Here is a 14,290-nt window from a genome sequence, read left to right as displayed (position 1 = left end):
AGAGAAAAGAATGCCAAAGCCATTAGGCATGAAGTCACAGTTTTGCTTTATGCCAGTATCAATACTAAACTCATTGCAAACAGTGCTAACCATGTTGAAGGCCTTTTGAAGGTCGACAAATGCAACATAGAAAAGTGCCTGTTATTCACAGCTTTTTGCTTGCAACAACTGCATTGTGAAGGACATGTAAGTCATGGAGTGTCCAGCTCTGAACCCGCACTAGCTCTCAAGATAAACTCTTTCAGCAAGCACTTGAAGTATTTTCAGCAGAACCCTTGTAAGCACCTTGCTGACCACATTGAGCAAAGATATCCCTCGGTGGTTGGTTCCCCTTTATTTTTGTATAAAGTAATTATAAAGCTCTTTCTCCTTTATTTTTGTATAAAGTAATTGTGTTTGCATGTGGCTTTCTTCCCAGAAGGCAAGGCTGGGTCCAGGCACCAGCTCAGCAAGCAGGTGCTTGGGACAGCCAAGGGGAAGAGGCGGCACGTTGGGTTCTTCGGCAATTTGGCGGTGGGTCCCTCGGTCCCTCTTGGAGGGAAGGACCTGCTGCCGAAGTGCCGCCAAAGAAGAAAGCACGCAGTGGAGCTACCGCTGAATTGCTGCCGATCACGATCGCGGCTTTTTTTTTTTTCCGCCGCTTGGGGCGGCAAAATCCCTGGAGCCGGCCCTGCCAGAAGGTGCAGAGAAGTGCAAGGATGTCACTCACAAGCTTTCTTCCCCCCTGCTTTTAGGAGTTCCAGAGATATCTGACCAGATATGAGTAAGGATTACTCACATGAATAAGGATTATTCATATGTTCCACCAGCAGTGATGCACATACACAACAGGTAGTATGTTATCTACACCAGTCATCTAGGGGCGAGGTTAGAAAAGGCACAAATGTTTGACAATGGAAGACATATCAGTTGAGACTTTTCAATGGAGAGGGAGATGAGCTTTATTTAAAAGGACAATCAGGTAAAGAGGCCTCATTGGGGCTACTCATATACTTATAATTAAGCACGTTTAAATATCTTCCTGAACTAAGGTCATAATTATTCAAAAATACAGGAAATGTGGAATGCAGGCCACTAGATCCTATTTCCCATCTGTGGCCATGCAGGGGACACGTTCTATTCTTAAGGTAGACCACATGCTTCTGAAACTTATTTTATGGCCCTAGTTGCAGCCTCTCTCAAAGAGCTGCACAGCTCACTTGTTTAGGCACAGGTGAGCATATTATTAGTTTGTGCAAGGACCAAAGATAGAAATGTGAGCATAGTGGAAGTCTAACAACATATCTCCACCCAAAGCAACTCTGATTGTTATTGAAAATCAGTGCAAGCCACAAATAGACAATAATAAAACATGAGGTGGATCTTAGCTAAGTAATAGAAATCTCTTTTCAGTGGCTATGCACAAAAGTGATTTCTCCAAATGTGTCCATGTTCCAAATCAGGACTGCCACATGCACTGTGCTTCAACCACTCTTCTTAGAAGAAGTATAGCTGTTGTGCATTTAATCAAGTACATATCAAGTTACTACCTAGAATATGCTGATGTGGCAATTTATGTCTCTCGTAGGCCTGACTCTCCACAACTATAGATCAGTGGGAGTTTGACTATATAGTAGCTCATACATAGAGCAGTCACCCGAAATGTGGAGGCACTAGGAAAAGGGACATATGTATTATACATGGACTTGCTTGGGTAAAGATCAGATATGAATAATCCAGAGCATACAGTTAGTTATCTAAATATGAATATACTGAAGTGAGCTGGTGCCCGCATATTGCAATGATGTTTGCTTTGTAACTGTGTGCAATAATCATAACCATGTACACTTTCCAAAGAACACATTTTTCAAAGGCCACATGAAAGTAGGTTGGGAGTTTATGTAATTAAATGTGAATTACTCTTTTGCATTAACTGTGGTGATCACGAACATTCAGCACAATAAATATGCTAAAAATAATTCAAGTCCCAAGTGCATTCAGGAGAGGGGAACCTAAGTGAGGTTTGTGTTTGCCAGTCTGCACAGAGACTTTGAGCCAAATACGCATGCATAAATCTAATCTCAGATATTAGTTGGACACTGTCCATGAAGAAATGCAATTCTGGGAACACACCTCATCCCCAAAGCTACAAGAGAAGAATTCAGACAAACTCTCTGCCTTGGGTGTACACAGAGATCCATAGGCAATAGGGAAGTTTCCCTTGGATCAATTTACAAGGAGGATTTTCTCAGTGATTAGGGGTCAAAGGAAAACTGCGGGGTCTAGATTATCACAAACTGAGATGTGGAACATTAATTTCATTGCTCAAAACGCAGAACTACTGGTTTGAAAAATGACCACACATTACTAGCTGCTTTATGGAACTGAAATACACACAATACTCTATTAATATCACTGATGTTACAATGGACATAATGGAATACATAGTGGAAACAGTCTCATGTTGCATCTCTTTGTCTGTTCATTGCCTATATGGGGCCAGATTCTGCCATGCTTGCTCTACAAATCCACTGAAGTCAATGGGGCTACTCACTGAGCAAAGGTGACACAATGTAGCACTTAAATTATAAATACTGAAATTGTCTTTTTACATGTCTGTAAAGCATCTAACACAATTTCCAGTGCTATATACATAATAAATAATAATAATATACATATGATCAGAGATTAAGATGTTACTTGCACTGACAGCAATAAATGCGGTTTAGAAAAGAGATCAGTGCCTCAGCTTGGTAGAAAATCTACTATACATGCAGAATATGGTGAAGAAAGTATCCAGACACTGTTAGGCAAATATTATCCCATAATGCTGCCAAGCACAGTATCAACATGAGTTGTTTGGCCTGTAACTGCCGCTGCACAAGTTACCAGCAACGGTATCCTTTGCTTTCTCCCCGTCCTCTTTTTTTTTTTTTTTTTTGGGGGGGGGTGTGTGCTCCATTTCATACTGCAAACTCCTTCTTTATGAGCCAATTACAAAAAATGAAATTCAACCTGCTGAATCCTGATCTTAAATACTATTTGTTTAAAATACACAGTATCAGAGGGGTATGTCATGTGAGTCACCCTCCTGCAGCCTGTTCCATGAGTAGATTCCCCAAGGATTAAATGGACAATTGTTAATTTCTTTCTCACTGAGGATGCATATTTAAATTGAGACGTCAGAAGTATTGTACCTTCATTCATGTACTTCAGTGCAGCACGACTATGCAGGAACATTCTCTCCAAGCGTTACCCAAATACTCAATACAACTAGGGGCGTCGTTCCATGATTTTGAGCAACCTACACTAAGCCAGTCACACTCCTAGCAGGGGCGGGGGATTTGTGCTAGCGGCCTCACCGAATATGTATTCATTTTGATTTAGCCCTAACAGGCCAGTGTGGAATCCCGTGCGAACGGGAAAGTCCCTAGGCCCTCCCTTTGCAGAACTGTCCCAATCAACCGAAATGAGCCGCTGCTCCGAAAATCTTTCCTGACCGCAGCGGAGACTCCTAAGCACAGCGCCTGGTGCATGCACCCAGGTGGGTCCAAATGAAGGACGCTTTGCAGGTGACTGTCTGGGAGCTGAGATCCCCCTTTTCCAAGAAGCGTGGGAATGTCCAACTTCACAGAACCAGCGGGAGCGTCTGAGCGAGCGAATCTAGTCTGTCGGGAACTGTAAAACCCCCCTTGGGGAGGGCGGCTGTCTGGAGAGGCAGCGGGGCGTGGGCTGTGAAATTCCTGCACGTCGGAGACCAGGGGAAACCACCGGCAAGCCTGGGAGCTGCAGTGGACACGGAGCAAATGAGCGGCGAAGCGCTCCGCTAGCTGGAGGCGGCGGGAGTTCCCTGGGGCTGCGGGGCGGAGTTTGGACAGCCAGAAGCAGGCAACAGATAGTTACCGAGTAGGAGGGCAGGGAAGGGGAGTGGAATTCCCCAGGATTCTCCCCCGCCCCAGCCTGGAAGTTAGTCCCGGGGACCCTCCCCCTGTCTGCGCTTGGGCACCGGCGGATCGATAGCAGCAGCCGCCCGGGTGGATGTGTCAGTCTGGCGGCGGGGGCTGGCAGTCAGCACAGCCCAGCGCCAGGTGCCTGCAGCCCGGCCCCGTTGTTCCGCGGGAAGAACATTGTCTGCGTCCAACAGCTGCAAGAAGCTTGCCGGTCCTGCTCGGCCGAGCCCCGCTGCCGACCCTCAGCCCGGGCGGGGAGGGAATGGACAGGGAAGGTCTGGGGCTTGCTCGGGGCGGCAGATTTCCCCAGCACGTTGTTCCTGGTGGAGGTGGGGAAGGAGCGGGCTCCTGGCCGATCGGAAGCAGCTGATTCCCCCACCCCGCGCCTCCTGGTTTTGCGGATGGAATTGAAGGCGGGGTGCTGAAGTTGCCGAAGCCTGCCTGGATCCTCCCCTCCGCCCCTCTGACAAACCATGCGGGATCTAGCGATCGAGATCGGGATACGAGTTCTGCTCTTCGGTGTCTTCGTGTAAGTACCCGGCCGAGGGAGAGCTCGCTCCTGGCCCTCCCAGCTGGTGCTTCCGACAGCCCGAACTTTTCTCTGCCTCTCCTTTGAGTTACCTGGCTCTTGACTTTCTTTGGTATGGCCTCCATTGCTTTGATACATAACCCCCCCCCCAACACACACACACTCTCCATCCTTTTCTCTCTCTCTCTCTCTCTCTCACACACACACAGACACAGACACACACATATCATTTCTAGATATGAAACCAAATCACGCCCAGTGTCGATGGCAGGTTAATGGTTTAACATGTCTGGGCTGGCGTGTTTCCTGCTAAATTCCCTCTCTGCCCTCTCGCCCGATTTGATTTTTAAAGCACTGACTGTTTAGATCAACTGCGGCAGCTGGGATTGGAATGGCACTAAGGAAACTAGGACTTGAGGAGCGGGGACTGCAGGAGTTGGACTGGGCTTGTACATGCATGCCAAGCGTCTGTCAGTTCCCCCGTCCGTCTGTCCTTCCTCTTATCTTTGTCCACCTTCTTTCTTAATAAGCTTCTGGCTTTAGCTGAATGTCGAAGGTGGGAGCGAGGGAGGGGGAGAACTGCAAATAGAAGAGTTAATCGCCCCTGTCAAAATTGATGCATGCTCCTAACAACTGTTTCCTCACAGCCTTACTAGCCTGTGACTGAGATCTGTAGTTTTGTGCTTGTAATGGGGAAGCATTCCGTCTATCTGTGCACAATCGTTTCCAGCAATGTTTTCTGTTTCAGTGGCACACACCGTAGCTTTAAGCAAATTGATAACTGTTGCTATTCGCCGAGCTAAGAAAATAGGAACGCAGGATAGTAGGGACCGAGGGGTCGTACCCCTTTCTTGTCACAGATGTTTTTGAAGGCACCAAAGCTGCTGCAGTGAATTTCATTTTGTTCCGAGGATAATCTTTTATAAAGAACATGAATAATGCCCAATCTATGCTGGGACAACAATGATGTGTCAAGGACCTTAAGACGATTGCTGTAAAAAAATTCCGTGTGTGTGTGTGTGTGTAATTCCAGCAGGTATAATCTTCTTTTAGAGCAGTGTTATTTTTAATTGCATAACTAATGTATCACAGCCTTGAAACAACTAGCTGGGTGTTAGAATGTCATGTTTCTTTCAGAATCTTCAGTGTGTGCTCAACATTCCAAGGAGTAAAGAGCAATATAATGTCATGATTCCTAAGAAAGACGTGAATATCAAAATACTGTAGTTTAGATTGTGAATTGTGTGTGTGTATATGTGTATATATATATATATATATATATATATATATATATATTTGTATAAAGAAAGCTAAGGAGTTGGAAAACTGACTTCTAAAGATTCAGAAAGAAGTACAAGTACTTCTATACCTACACTATTTCTTTAATTCTTGCTCCTTGTCAAATAGTGCTACTCTAGTAGAAACAGTCATACAGTAATTTTCTTTGTTTACATTATGCATCAAATATCAACTCAATAAAATGTAATTCTTTTTTTCCTTTATGGTAGAATCCTTCAATCTTTAGACATTTGAACAATGAAAAACTTCAGTATTTTAAATGAGTTCGTTTTAGCTGCTAAATGTTTACAGACTTGTATTCTCAAACTTTGTGATCTCTCTATGCTGCATTAGAAACTGCAGCAGTTTCTTTGATCAAATAAAGGTTACAGCCACGGGATGGAATTTTTAAAAGTCCTGTTTACTTCTTACCTCCTTAACTATGGATCTAGTTTGACACAAACACATACAGAAATAGCACAGGGTATCCATTAAGCCATGACACTGCCTTACAGCTAGTAATATTTGAATCCTTTGATTTTATTTCTATCTGGGCCTGTCATTGCTAATGAGTCATTTGCCTAATATACTTCTCGCTGACATATTCTTCAAAGCTCTTCTTTTTTATTTTTTAAATATTGCGGCAGATCTTTTATTAGAAATGCAGCGTGTTTGATAAATGTGACATCTTCATTTTGATCTAAATTCTGATACTTTTCATAGACTCATAGAAGTGTAGGGCTGGAAGGCACCTTGAAAGGTCATCAAGTCCAGACCCCTGCACTGAGGCAGGGCCAAGTAGACCTAGACCATCCCAGGGCAAATGTTTGTCCAACCTATTATTACCAACCTCCAGTGATGGAGATTCCACAACCGCCTTTGGAATCCTAGTGCAGAGCTTAAACTACCTTTATAGTTAGAAAGTTTTTCCTGCTATGTAACCTATCTCCCTTGTTGCAGATTAAGACCATTACTTCTTGTCCTACTTTCAGCTGACATGGAGAGCAATTGATCACCGTCCTCTTTATAACAGTCCTTAACATATTTGAAGACTATCAGCCACCCTCTCCATGAGTCTTCTTTTCTCAAGACTAAAAATTGCCTGTTTTTTTTTTTTTTTTAAATCTTTCCCCATAGGTCAAGTTGTCTAAACCTTTGATCATTTTTGTTTGTTCTCCTCTGGACTCTCTCTAATTTTTTCATATCTTTTCTAAAGTGTGGTGCCCAGAATTGGACAGAGTACCCCAGATAAGGCCTCCCCATGCTGAATATGGTGTGACAATTACCTCCTGTGTCTTATATATGACCTGTTAATACACCCCAGAATATTAGCTTTTTTCATAACTGCATTACATTGTTGACCCATATTTCATTTGTGATCCATTATGACCCTGAGATCCTTTTCAGCAGTACTATCACCTAGCCAGTTACTCCCCCTTCATAGTTGTGATTTTGATTTTTCCTTCCTAAGTGAAGTACTTTTCACTTGTCTTTACTGAATTTCATCTTGTTGACTTCAGACCAATTCTCTAATTGATCAAGGTCATTTTGAATTCTAATCTTGTCCTCTAACATGCTTGTAACACCTCCCAGCTTGGCATCATTTGCAAATGTTATAAGCATACTTTCCACTCCATTATCCATGACATTAATGAAAATACTGAATAGTACTGGACCCAGGACTGACACCTGTGGAACCCATTGGATACGTCCTCTCAGTTTAACATCAAATCATTAATAACTACTCTGAGTACAGTCTTTCAATCAGTTGTATATCCACCTTGTCGTAATTTTATCTAGACCACATTTCCCTAGTTTGCTGATGAGAATATCATGTGGGACTGTCAAGGCCTTACTAAGATCAAGATATATCACATATACTGCTTCCCCCCATCCACTAGGCCAGTAACCCTGTTAAAGATATAAATGATTTGTTTTTGACAAATCCATGCTGGCTATTCCTTAAAACCTGCTATTATCCTCTAGGTGCTGACAAATTTATTGTTTATTAATTTATTTGTCTCTTTTGGGTTATTGAAGATACGCTAACTGTTCTATAATTCCCCAAGTCCTCTTTTTAAAGATAGGCATTGTGTTTGCCCTTCTCCAGTCCTCTGGGACCTCACCCATCCTCAGTGAGTTCTGAAGGATAATTGCAAACGGTTCCGAGACTGCATCAGCTAGTTCCTATTATGAATTTCATCTGGCTCTGCCAACTTGGATACATCTAATTTAGCGAAATAGTCTTTAACTTGTACTTTCCCTAGTTTGGCTTGTGTTCCTTTTCTCTTGTTATTAATTGTGTTGAGAGTCTGGTCACCATTTACTTTTCTAGTGAAGACTGAAGCAAAATTGGAGTTAAACACCTCAGTCTTCTTGATGTCATCAGTTCTTGGCTCTCCTTTCTTGCTAAATAGACAACCTACACTCTCCTTCCTCTTTCTCTTGCTCCTAATATATTTAAAGCCTTGTAGCCTTTTATGTTCTGTGCATTTTGTGCTTTAGCCTTTAAGATTTTATCTTTACATGCTTATGTTACACTTTTATACTCCTCCTTAGCAATTCATCCATGTTTCCACTTTTTGGAGGATTTCTGTTTGATTTTCAGATCTTTAAAGAAGTCCTGATGGAGCCATATTGGCCTCTTATTATTCTTCCTATCTTTCTGTCACAACTGAATAGTTGGCAGTTGTACATTTTTTACTATCTGCTTGAAAATCTGCCAGCGGTCCTGAACTCATCCCTTAACATTTTCTTCCCACAGAACATGGCACCTTACCTACCTATTCTGAGTTTGTTAAAGTCTGCTTTTTCAAAGCCCATTCTCCTTACTCGGCTGCTCTCACTTCTTCGTTTCCTTAGAATCATGACATTTATCATTTCATGATCACTACCAGCCAAATTGCCTTCCATCACCTTAAGATTTGCTATCCTGTTGGTCAGAATCACGTCTAAAATGGCTGTCCCCTGGTTCCTTCCTCCACTTTCTGAAATGAAAAGTGTCCTCAGTACATTCCAAGAACATGCTGGACATTTTTTGTTTTGTTTTTTGCCATATTACTTTTCCAGCTGATGTCTGGGTAGTTAAAGTCCCCCATTGCTACCAGGTCTTGTGTCTGGATATTTCTGTTATTTGTTCTAGAAATGCCTCTTCCACTCTCCTCTTTCTGGTTTGGAGGTCTATAATAGACTCCTACCATGACATCACCCCATTCCTCCCACTTTTATCTTTTACCCAGTGACTTTCAACTAGTCTGCCTCTCACTTGCTTCTGGACCTCAGAACAAGTATATATATTCTTGATGTATAATGCAATACCTCCTCCCTTTTTCCTTGCCTGTCCTTTCTGAACAAGCTGTACCCCTCTATACCATTATTCCAGTCATGAGATTTATCCAACCAAGTCTCTGTAATGTCAGTTAAGTAACAATTTAGCTTATGTGTTAATGTTAATACTTACAGTTCTTCCTGTTTATTCCCCATTGTCCTTGCATTTGGGTATAGACATCTAAGATGTTGAGCAGATTTTCCTCTGATTTCTTCTTCCAGCTCCTATGACTCTATTGTAATTTTCCATGTCCCTCCTCTGCCCCCCAACATTTTGCTTTCTGTCAAGGTCCCCTTTTTTAATGCTTATCTGTGGACTTTCATCACCTGCCCCCTTTGATGAGTCATTGCATGAAGGTGTCCTTCCCCTTCTTGGTTCGGTGGACCTCATCTCTTCCCAGCAGATCTCCTTCCCACAACAGCATCCCATGAACTTCTTGATTCAATAGCTCACAGCTTTCAAGAAAGAAATGCTTTATGTAAAGTCACCAAAACTCCAAATGCATAATAACTTATCAAACAAGGCTAGCCCTTTCATACGGCTAGTCTTCCACTCTTGCCTTCTGGAAGTTCTGGAGATATATACATTATGAAAGTTTAGTAGGTAATTTTCAGCATCCGTTTGGCAAAGAAGAGATCATGACTTCTAAAAGTACTGAAGATTTATTTGCGATTCACATCTGGGTAGATATTTTGTTTTATGAAAGCTCGTACATTAGATTGTAATAGTTATAAGGATACAATCCCTGGGTAGAATGAGAATATACTGACTTTGTATTCTGGTAATCGAAGCCTCAAGCAGCTCTTTGCTGCTATGATGATATACAGTATTTTCCAATCTCTGTTTTTCCTTTCTAAGTTTTATTTTTTTGCAGCGAGAGGAGAAGGGGGAATTCGGCTTTTGAAACTTCTTTGGTTCATACAGCTTTATTTTTTTTTATGTTACACCTTGTTTTGTAACACAATCAATGGAATTATTGTGGGGAGGAGAGACCTTTCCTATATATATATATATATATATATATATTTTTTTTTTAAAACAATAATTATTATTCTGTCAGTGTTAGTGAAAACTGGCAAATTGACCTTCCCTGGAATCTGAAGCCCTCTGTCTATCCAGACAGCAGCAATACAAATGATCCTGTGCTGTACCACAATCCTGGCATGGAATAACCATCTGGGATTGAGAACCTCTAGGATTGAGAGGGCTGTGTGGTCTCTATCCTTCATTAGGGAAAGACTCCCATATGCAGTCCGTTTACGAAGATGCTGTTGATTTTGGGTCACTACCAATTTGCACAGAATTAGAATGTTGACATTAGGAGAATGGTTCCATAGCTTGGTACCAATCTTCTGAGAGCTGTTTGTTCCCCCCAGGTGGCTTTTTAGCTTCAACCTTCTGACTGATTCAAAATAATATACTGGAGCATTTTTCACTATGAGACACAAAAGAGAAAGATGCACTTTCTGTACCATAACATTGGCTGGTGATGAATGTCACATTTCATAAAGTGCTGAAATATGTATAAGTGGAATATTTAATACAGTTCAGGTAACTTTGCTGACAGTTGTTGAAATCCACTATATTTCCAGTTTGAAAATACACTGCAACAACTGTCTCTCCTGTACTTAAAAGACTCTGGGCAACTTTTTCTTTTTGCAGCGGTGGTAATCACCATCTTAGACGCTTCTGATGATGGCAAAAAGTTGTACTCTTGAAGGTTGTGAAAGCTCTTTTTGATCAAATGAATACCATAAACTACCATAATTTATGCACCTTGTTGAAAGTTATGTATTAGCATGGAATAGGAATAATTCTCAAGTCCAGACTAAAAAAATAATAATGATGAGGCAGTCTGAGAGATCATTTAAGTTGGTATCTTTATCTATGCTTGCTAAATAATTAAGGAACATCTTAGGTATAAAAATCCGAGTAACAAACTCCTGTGCCTTTATAAGGACCATGCGCTGAAGGTTCTTTTACTCCTCAGGGTTCATTGCTACTGAAGGAGAGAGGAGTTCAATAATATTTATTTGAAGATCTCTGCCTGCCTACAGTTCTGAACCACAACTTGCTAAATTGTTTAAAAGGAAAAATGTAGGATGATGCACGCTTTCCTGGAAGCAAGGAGAGATTTTCTTTGAGTTCATTCAGTGAAACAGTCCTTGAGCCATAACTGCAAACAGAAGTGTAGTGTTGTTTTGTATTCCATATAGTTTTTCCTGGTTCTCATCTGATTAACTAAATCGCTTTCCTTTTAGAAAAATATTCAGCATCATAAAATGGGCTGTCTGAACCCATCCTTCTGTGAATGAACGTGATGACTTGTAGGCAAAGAAATGCTTTTAACTGTAGGAGTTCATCAACTTTATAACTTAAGTGTAGGCAAATTTTATATATGGTTCTACAAAATCAAATACCTTTTTAAAATCAGTTCAACCCATTTAATAATTAATTTGAACTTCATGATGCTTTTTTAAGTTACTCTGCATTAAAAATAAATACCATAGTGTGTTTACTAGGCAAGATTTTTAGGGTAGTGGTAGGACCATTGTTTGATAACAACCATAAGAGTTTAATCTCTTATTCTTTCAAGAATTAAAAAAATAGTTTGGACAGATCCATGATCTGAACATATTTTTGTGCCTCTTGCATTTTGTAGTTATTCCTATGACTCAGAGTATTTTTGATAGTGCCTGATTGATGCTAAAGCATGTTAAATTTAACCTTTCAACCACTACACAGTGACTGTGACTTTTGCCAGTCAGAGATTTGATCAGGCAGACCTGACTGACTTGACAATTAGAGGAAACTACAGAAACATCTCAGGGCATATTTGGTCTTTTACATAAAAAAGGAAGTGGTACTGGCAATGAAATATGCATGGAGTGTGGCTATTATACTCTAAGAATGATTGCAGATAGGAGTTGCCTAGTAAGCTAGTTGACAAGATCAATCTTCAGTCTAAGCTATATCTTGAAAGGGGGTCCTTTTCAACCATTTCTTGGACATATCAGAACATCACAACATTGGCTTAGAGTGAGGATATGAGTACCGGTCTCCATTGTTGAAGGTTTAGCATGGTGACTTTTAGTATCAACAACATATCTCCAATGATTCTAGAACTGCTTCTAACTGATTAAAAAGAAAGTTTTCAAGACTGCTTCATCAAACCTTGAACTCTTCAATGAACGTGATGTAATTACAATATAAATGCCGCTCAGGATAATTGGATATCTTTCCAACAGCACAGTCTTGTTAATAACATCCCTTGAAGATAAATGTTTACACAAATGCTTCACAAACTATTGGTTGTGATCCACTTATGAGTCATAAAGGTTTACAGTGGAAAGTGTCAGTGTATTCTACATAATGTTAGAGCAACTGCTTCAAAAATTATCTGAATGCCATTGTCTTCACTGGAAGAGACAAAGTGACCAAGTCTTTTGTGGCACTTGTAATGTATTTTCAATAGGTTTTCAGGATTTTTACATTCATGTTTTGGGTTTTTGTGCACTCTAAATAGCATATCAGTAACAACAGCACTAGGTATGCAGCCTTCTTTTTTTGACTCATTCCTGTGCAGGAGATTTTACAGATGATCTGGACAATATTTCTAATGTCTCTAAAAAAATAGGATGTTTTCTGGTTGTGAATCAGACTGTAACATTTATTATGTATATTGTATTTTACTGTCTGTGATGGGTTGGACCCCCCTGTCCGGGATGCCACTTGATGTGCTGGGGTCCCACTGGTTCCACCCGTTCTACTACCCTGGGTTTCCTCACCCTATCTTAGCTGTGCCAGGTCCTCGAGCCTTCTCCGGCACACACACAAGTAGGGACACACCCAGCTGCAAATGGACAGAGGGATCAGCTCTGTGATTCACCCAGCACACACTTGCACACCTCATTTGGGATATAAATCCAAAATAATATTGCCTTGCATTGTAGAGAAATCTATACAACGTAAGCTCATAAATTCACCCCCTCCCGCAGTGTGGAGAGAGATATGCATAACTTCTTCCCCCTCTTCCCCCCAGTTATACATTGCACAAACTGGGTTTTATAATAAACAATAACAAGTTTATTAACTACAAAAGGCAGATTTTAAGTGATTATAAGGGATAGCAAACAGAACATAGCAGATTACTAAGCAAATAAAACAAAACTCGCATACTAAGCTTAAGACCTTAAAGAGACTGGTTACAAGAAGTAATTTCTCACCCTAAATGTTGCAGAAATTCTTGAAGGTTAGGTACCCTGCTTGCAGCTTAAGTCTTCAGACACCATATTCACAGACCAGATCCCCTTTCCAGACTGGGCTCAACTCTTCCCCAACTGGGTCTTTGTTTCTCAGATCTTTCCAGCTGTCATCCTGGGTGGGGATTCAGTGAAGAGTGAACCTAGACCAACTTACTCCCTAGCCTTAAATATAATTTACATAAGATGGGAACCTTTTGTTTCCCAGTCTTGACCTCCCCCTCCTTTTAGTGGAAAATCACTAGAAATCCAAGATGACATGACCACCTGACCTTGTAGTGTCAAAGCAACATCCCAGGATGCTTCTCAGGAAGGAGAGAGATTAGTATCTTCAAAGTCTTATTGTTTCTTCCTAATGGCCCATCAAGGCTGATGGCCAGCTGTCAGGTGGGTGTTTCCCAAGTACACACACAGTTGTAATTATTATATAGTCAATATTCCTAACTATAGATACAGCAATGATACATGCATACACATTGGATAATCACATTCAGTAAATAATAACCTTTCCAATAAAAAGCAACAGAGGGTCCTGTGGCATAGCAGAGGGGCATTGCTGGCACATGATGGCATATATAACATTGGTGGACGTGCAGGTGAATGAGCTGGTGATGTTGTAGCTGATCTGATTAGGTCCTGTGATGGTGTTGCTAGTGTAGATATGTGGGCAGAGTTGGCATCGAGGTTTGTTGCATGGGTTGGTTCCTGAGGTAGTAAAGTATCAGAGGGGTAGCCGTGTTAGTCTGAATCTGTAAAAAGCAACAGAGGGTCCTGTGGCACCTTTGAGACTAACAGAAGTACTGGGAGCATAAGCTTTCGTGGGTAAGAACCTCACTTCTTCAGATGCAAGTCTTGACTTACCCACGAAAGCTTATGCTCCCAGTACTTCTGTTAGTCTCAAAGGTGCCACAGGACCCTCTGTTGCTTTTTACAGATTCAGACTAACACGGCTACCCCTCTGATA

General features: G+C 41.3%; 1 protein-coding gene across 1 annotated transcript in view; it reads left to right on the top strand.

Annotated features, from left to right (window-relative positions):
• The first annotated feature begins 3,477 nt into the window (after window positions 1-3,477).
• Window positions 3,478-14,290, top strand: part of PLPP4 (phospholipid phosphatase 4) — a 96,200-nt gene continuing 85,387 nt past the window's right edge. Inside the window, exon 1 of the mRNA XM_034777245.1 lies at window positions 3,478-4,458. Coding sequence (XP_034633136.1) covers window positions 4,403-4,458 — 56 coding nt within the window. The 5' untranslated portion in view covers window positions 3,478-4,402. The remainder of the gene's footprint in view (window positions 4,459-14,290) is intronic.

Source organism: Trachemys scripta, chromosome 7 (assembly GCF_013100865.1).
Source record: "Trachemys scripta elegans isolate TJP31775 chromosome 7, CAS_Tse_1.0, whole genome shotgun sequence".
NCBI lineage: Eukaryota > Metazoa > Chordata > Testudines > Emydidae > Trachemys > Trachemys scripta.
Note: the sequence above shows the minus strand (reverse complement) of the source record. Positions and strands in the feature narration are given on the sequence as shown.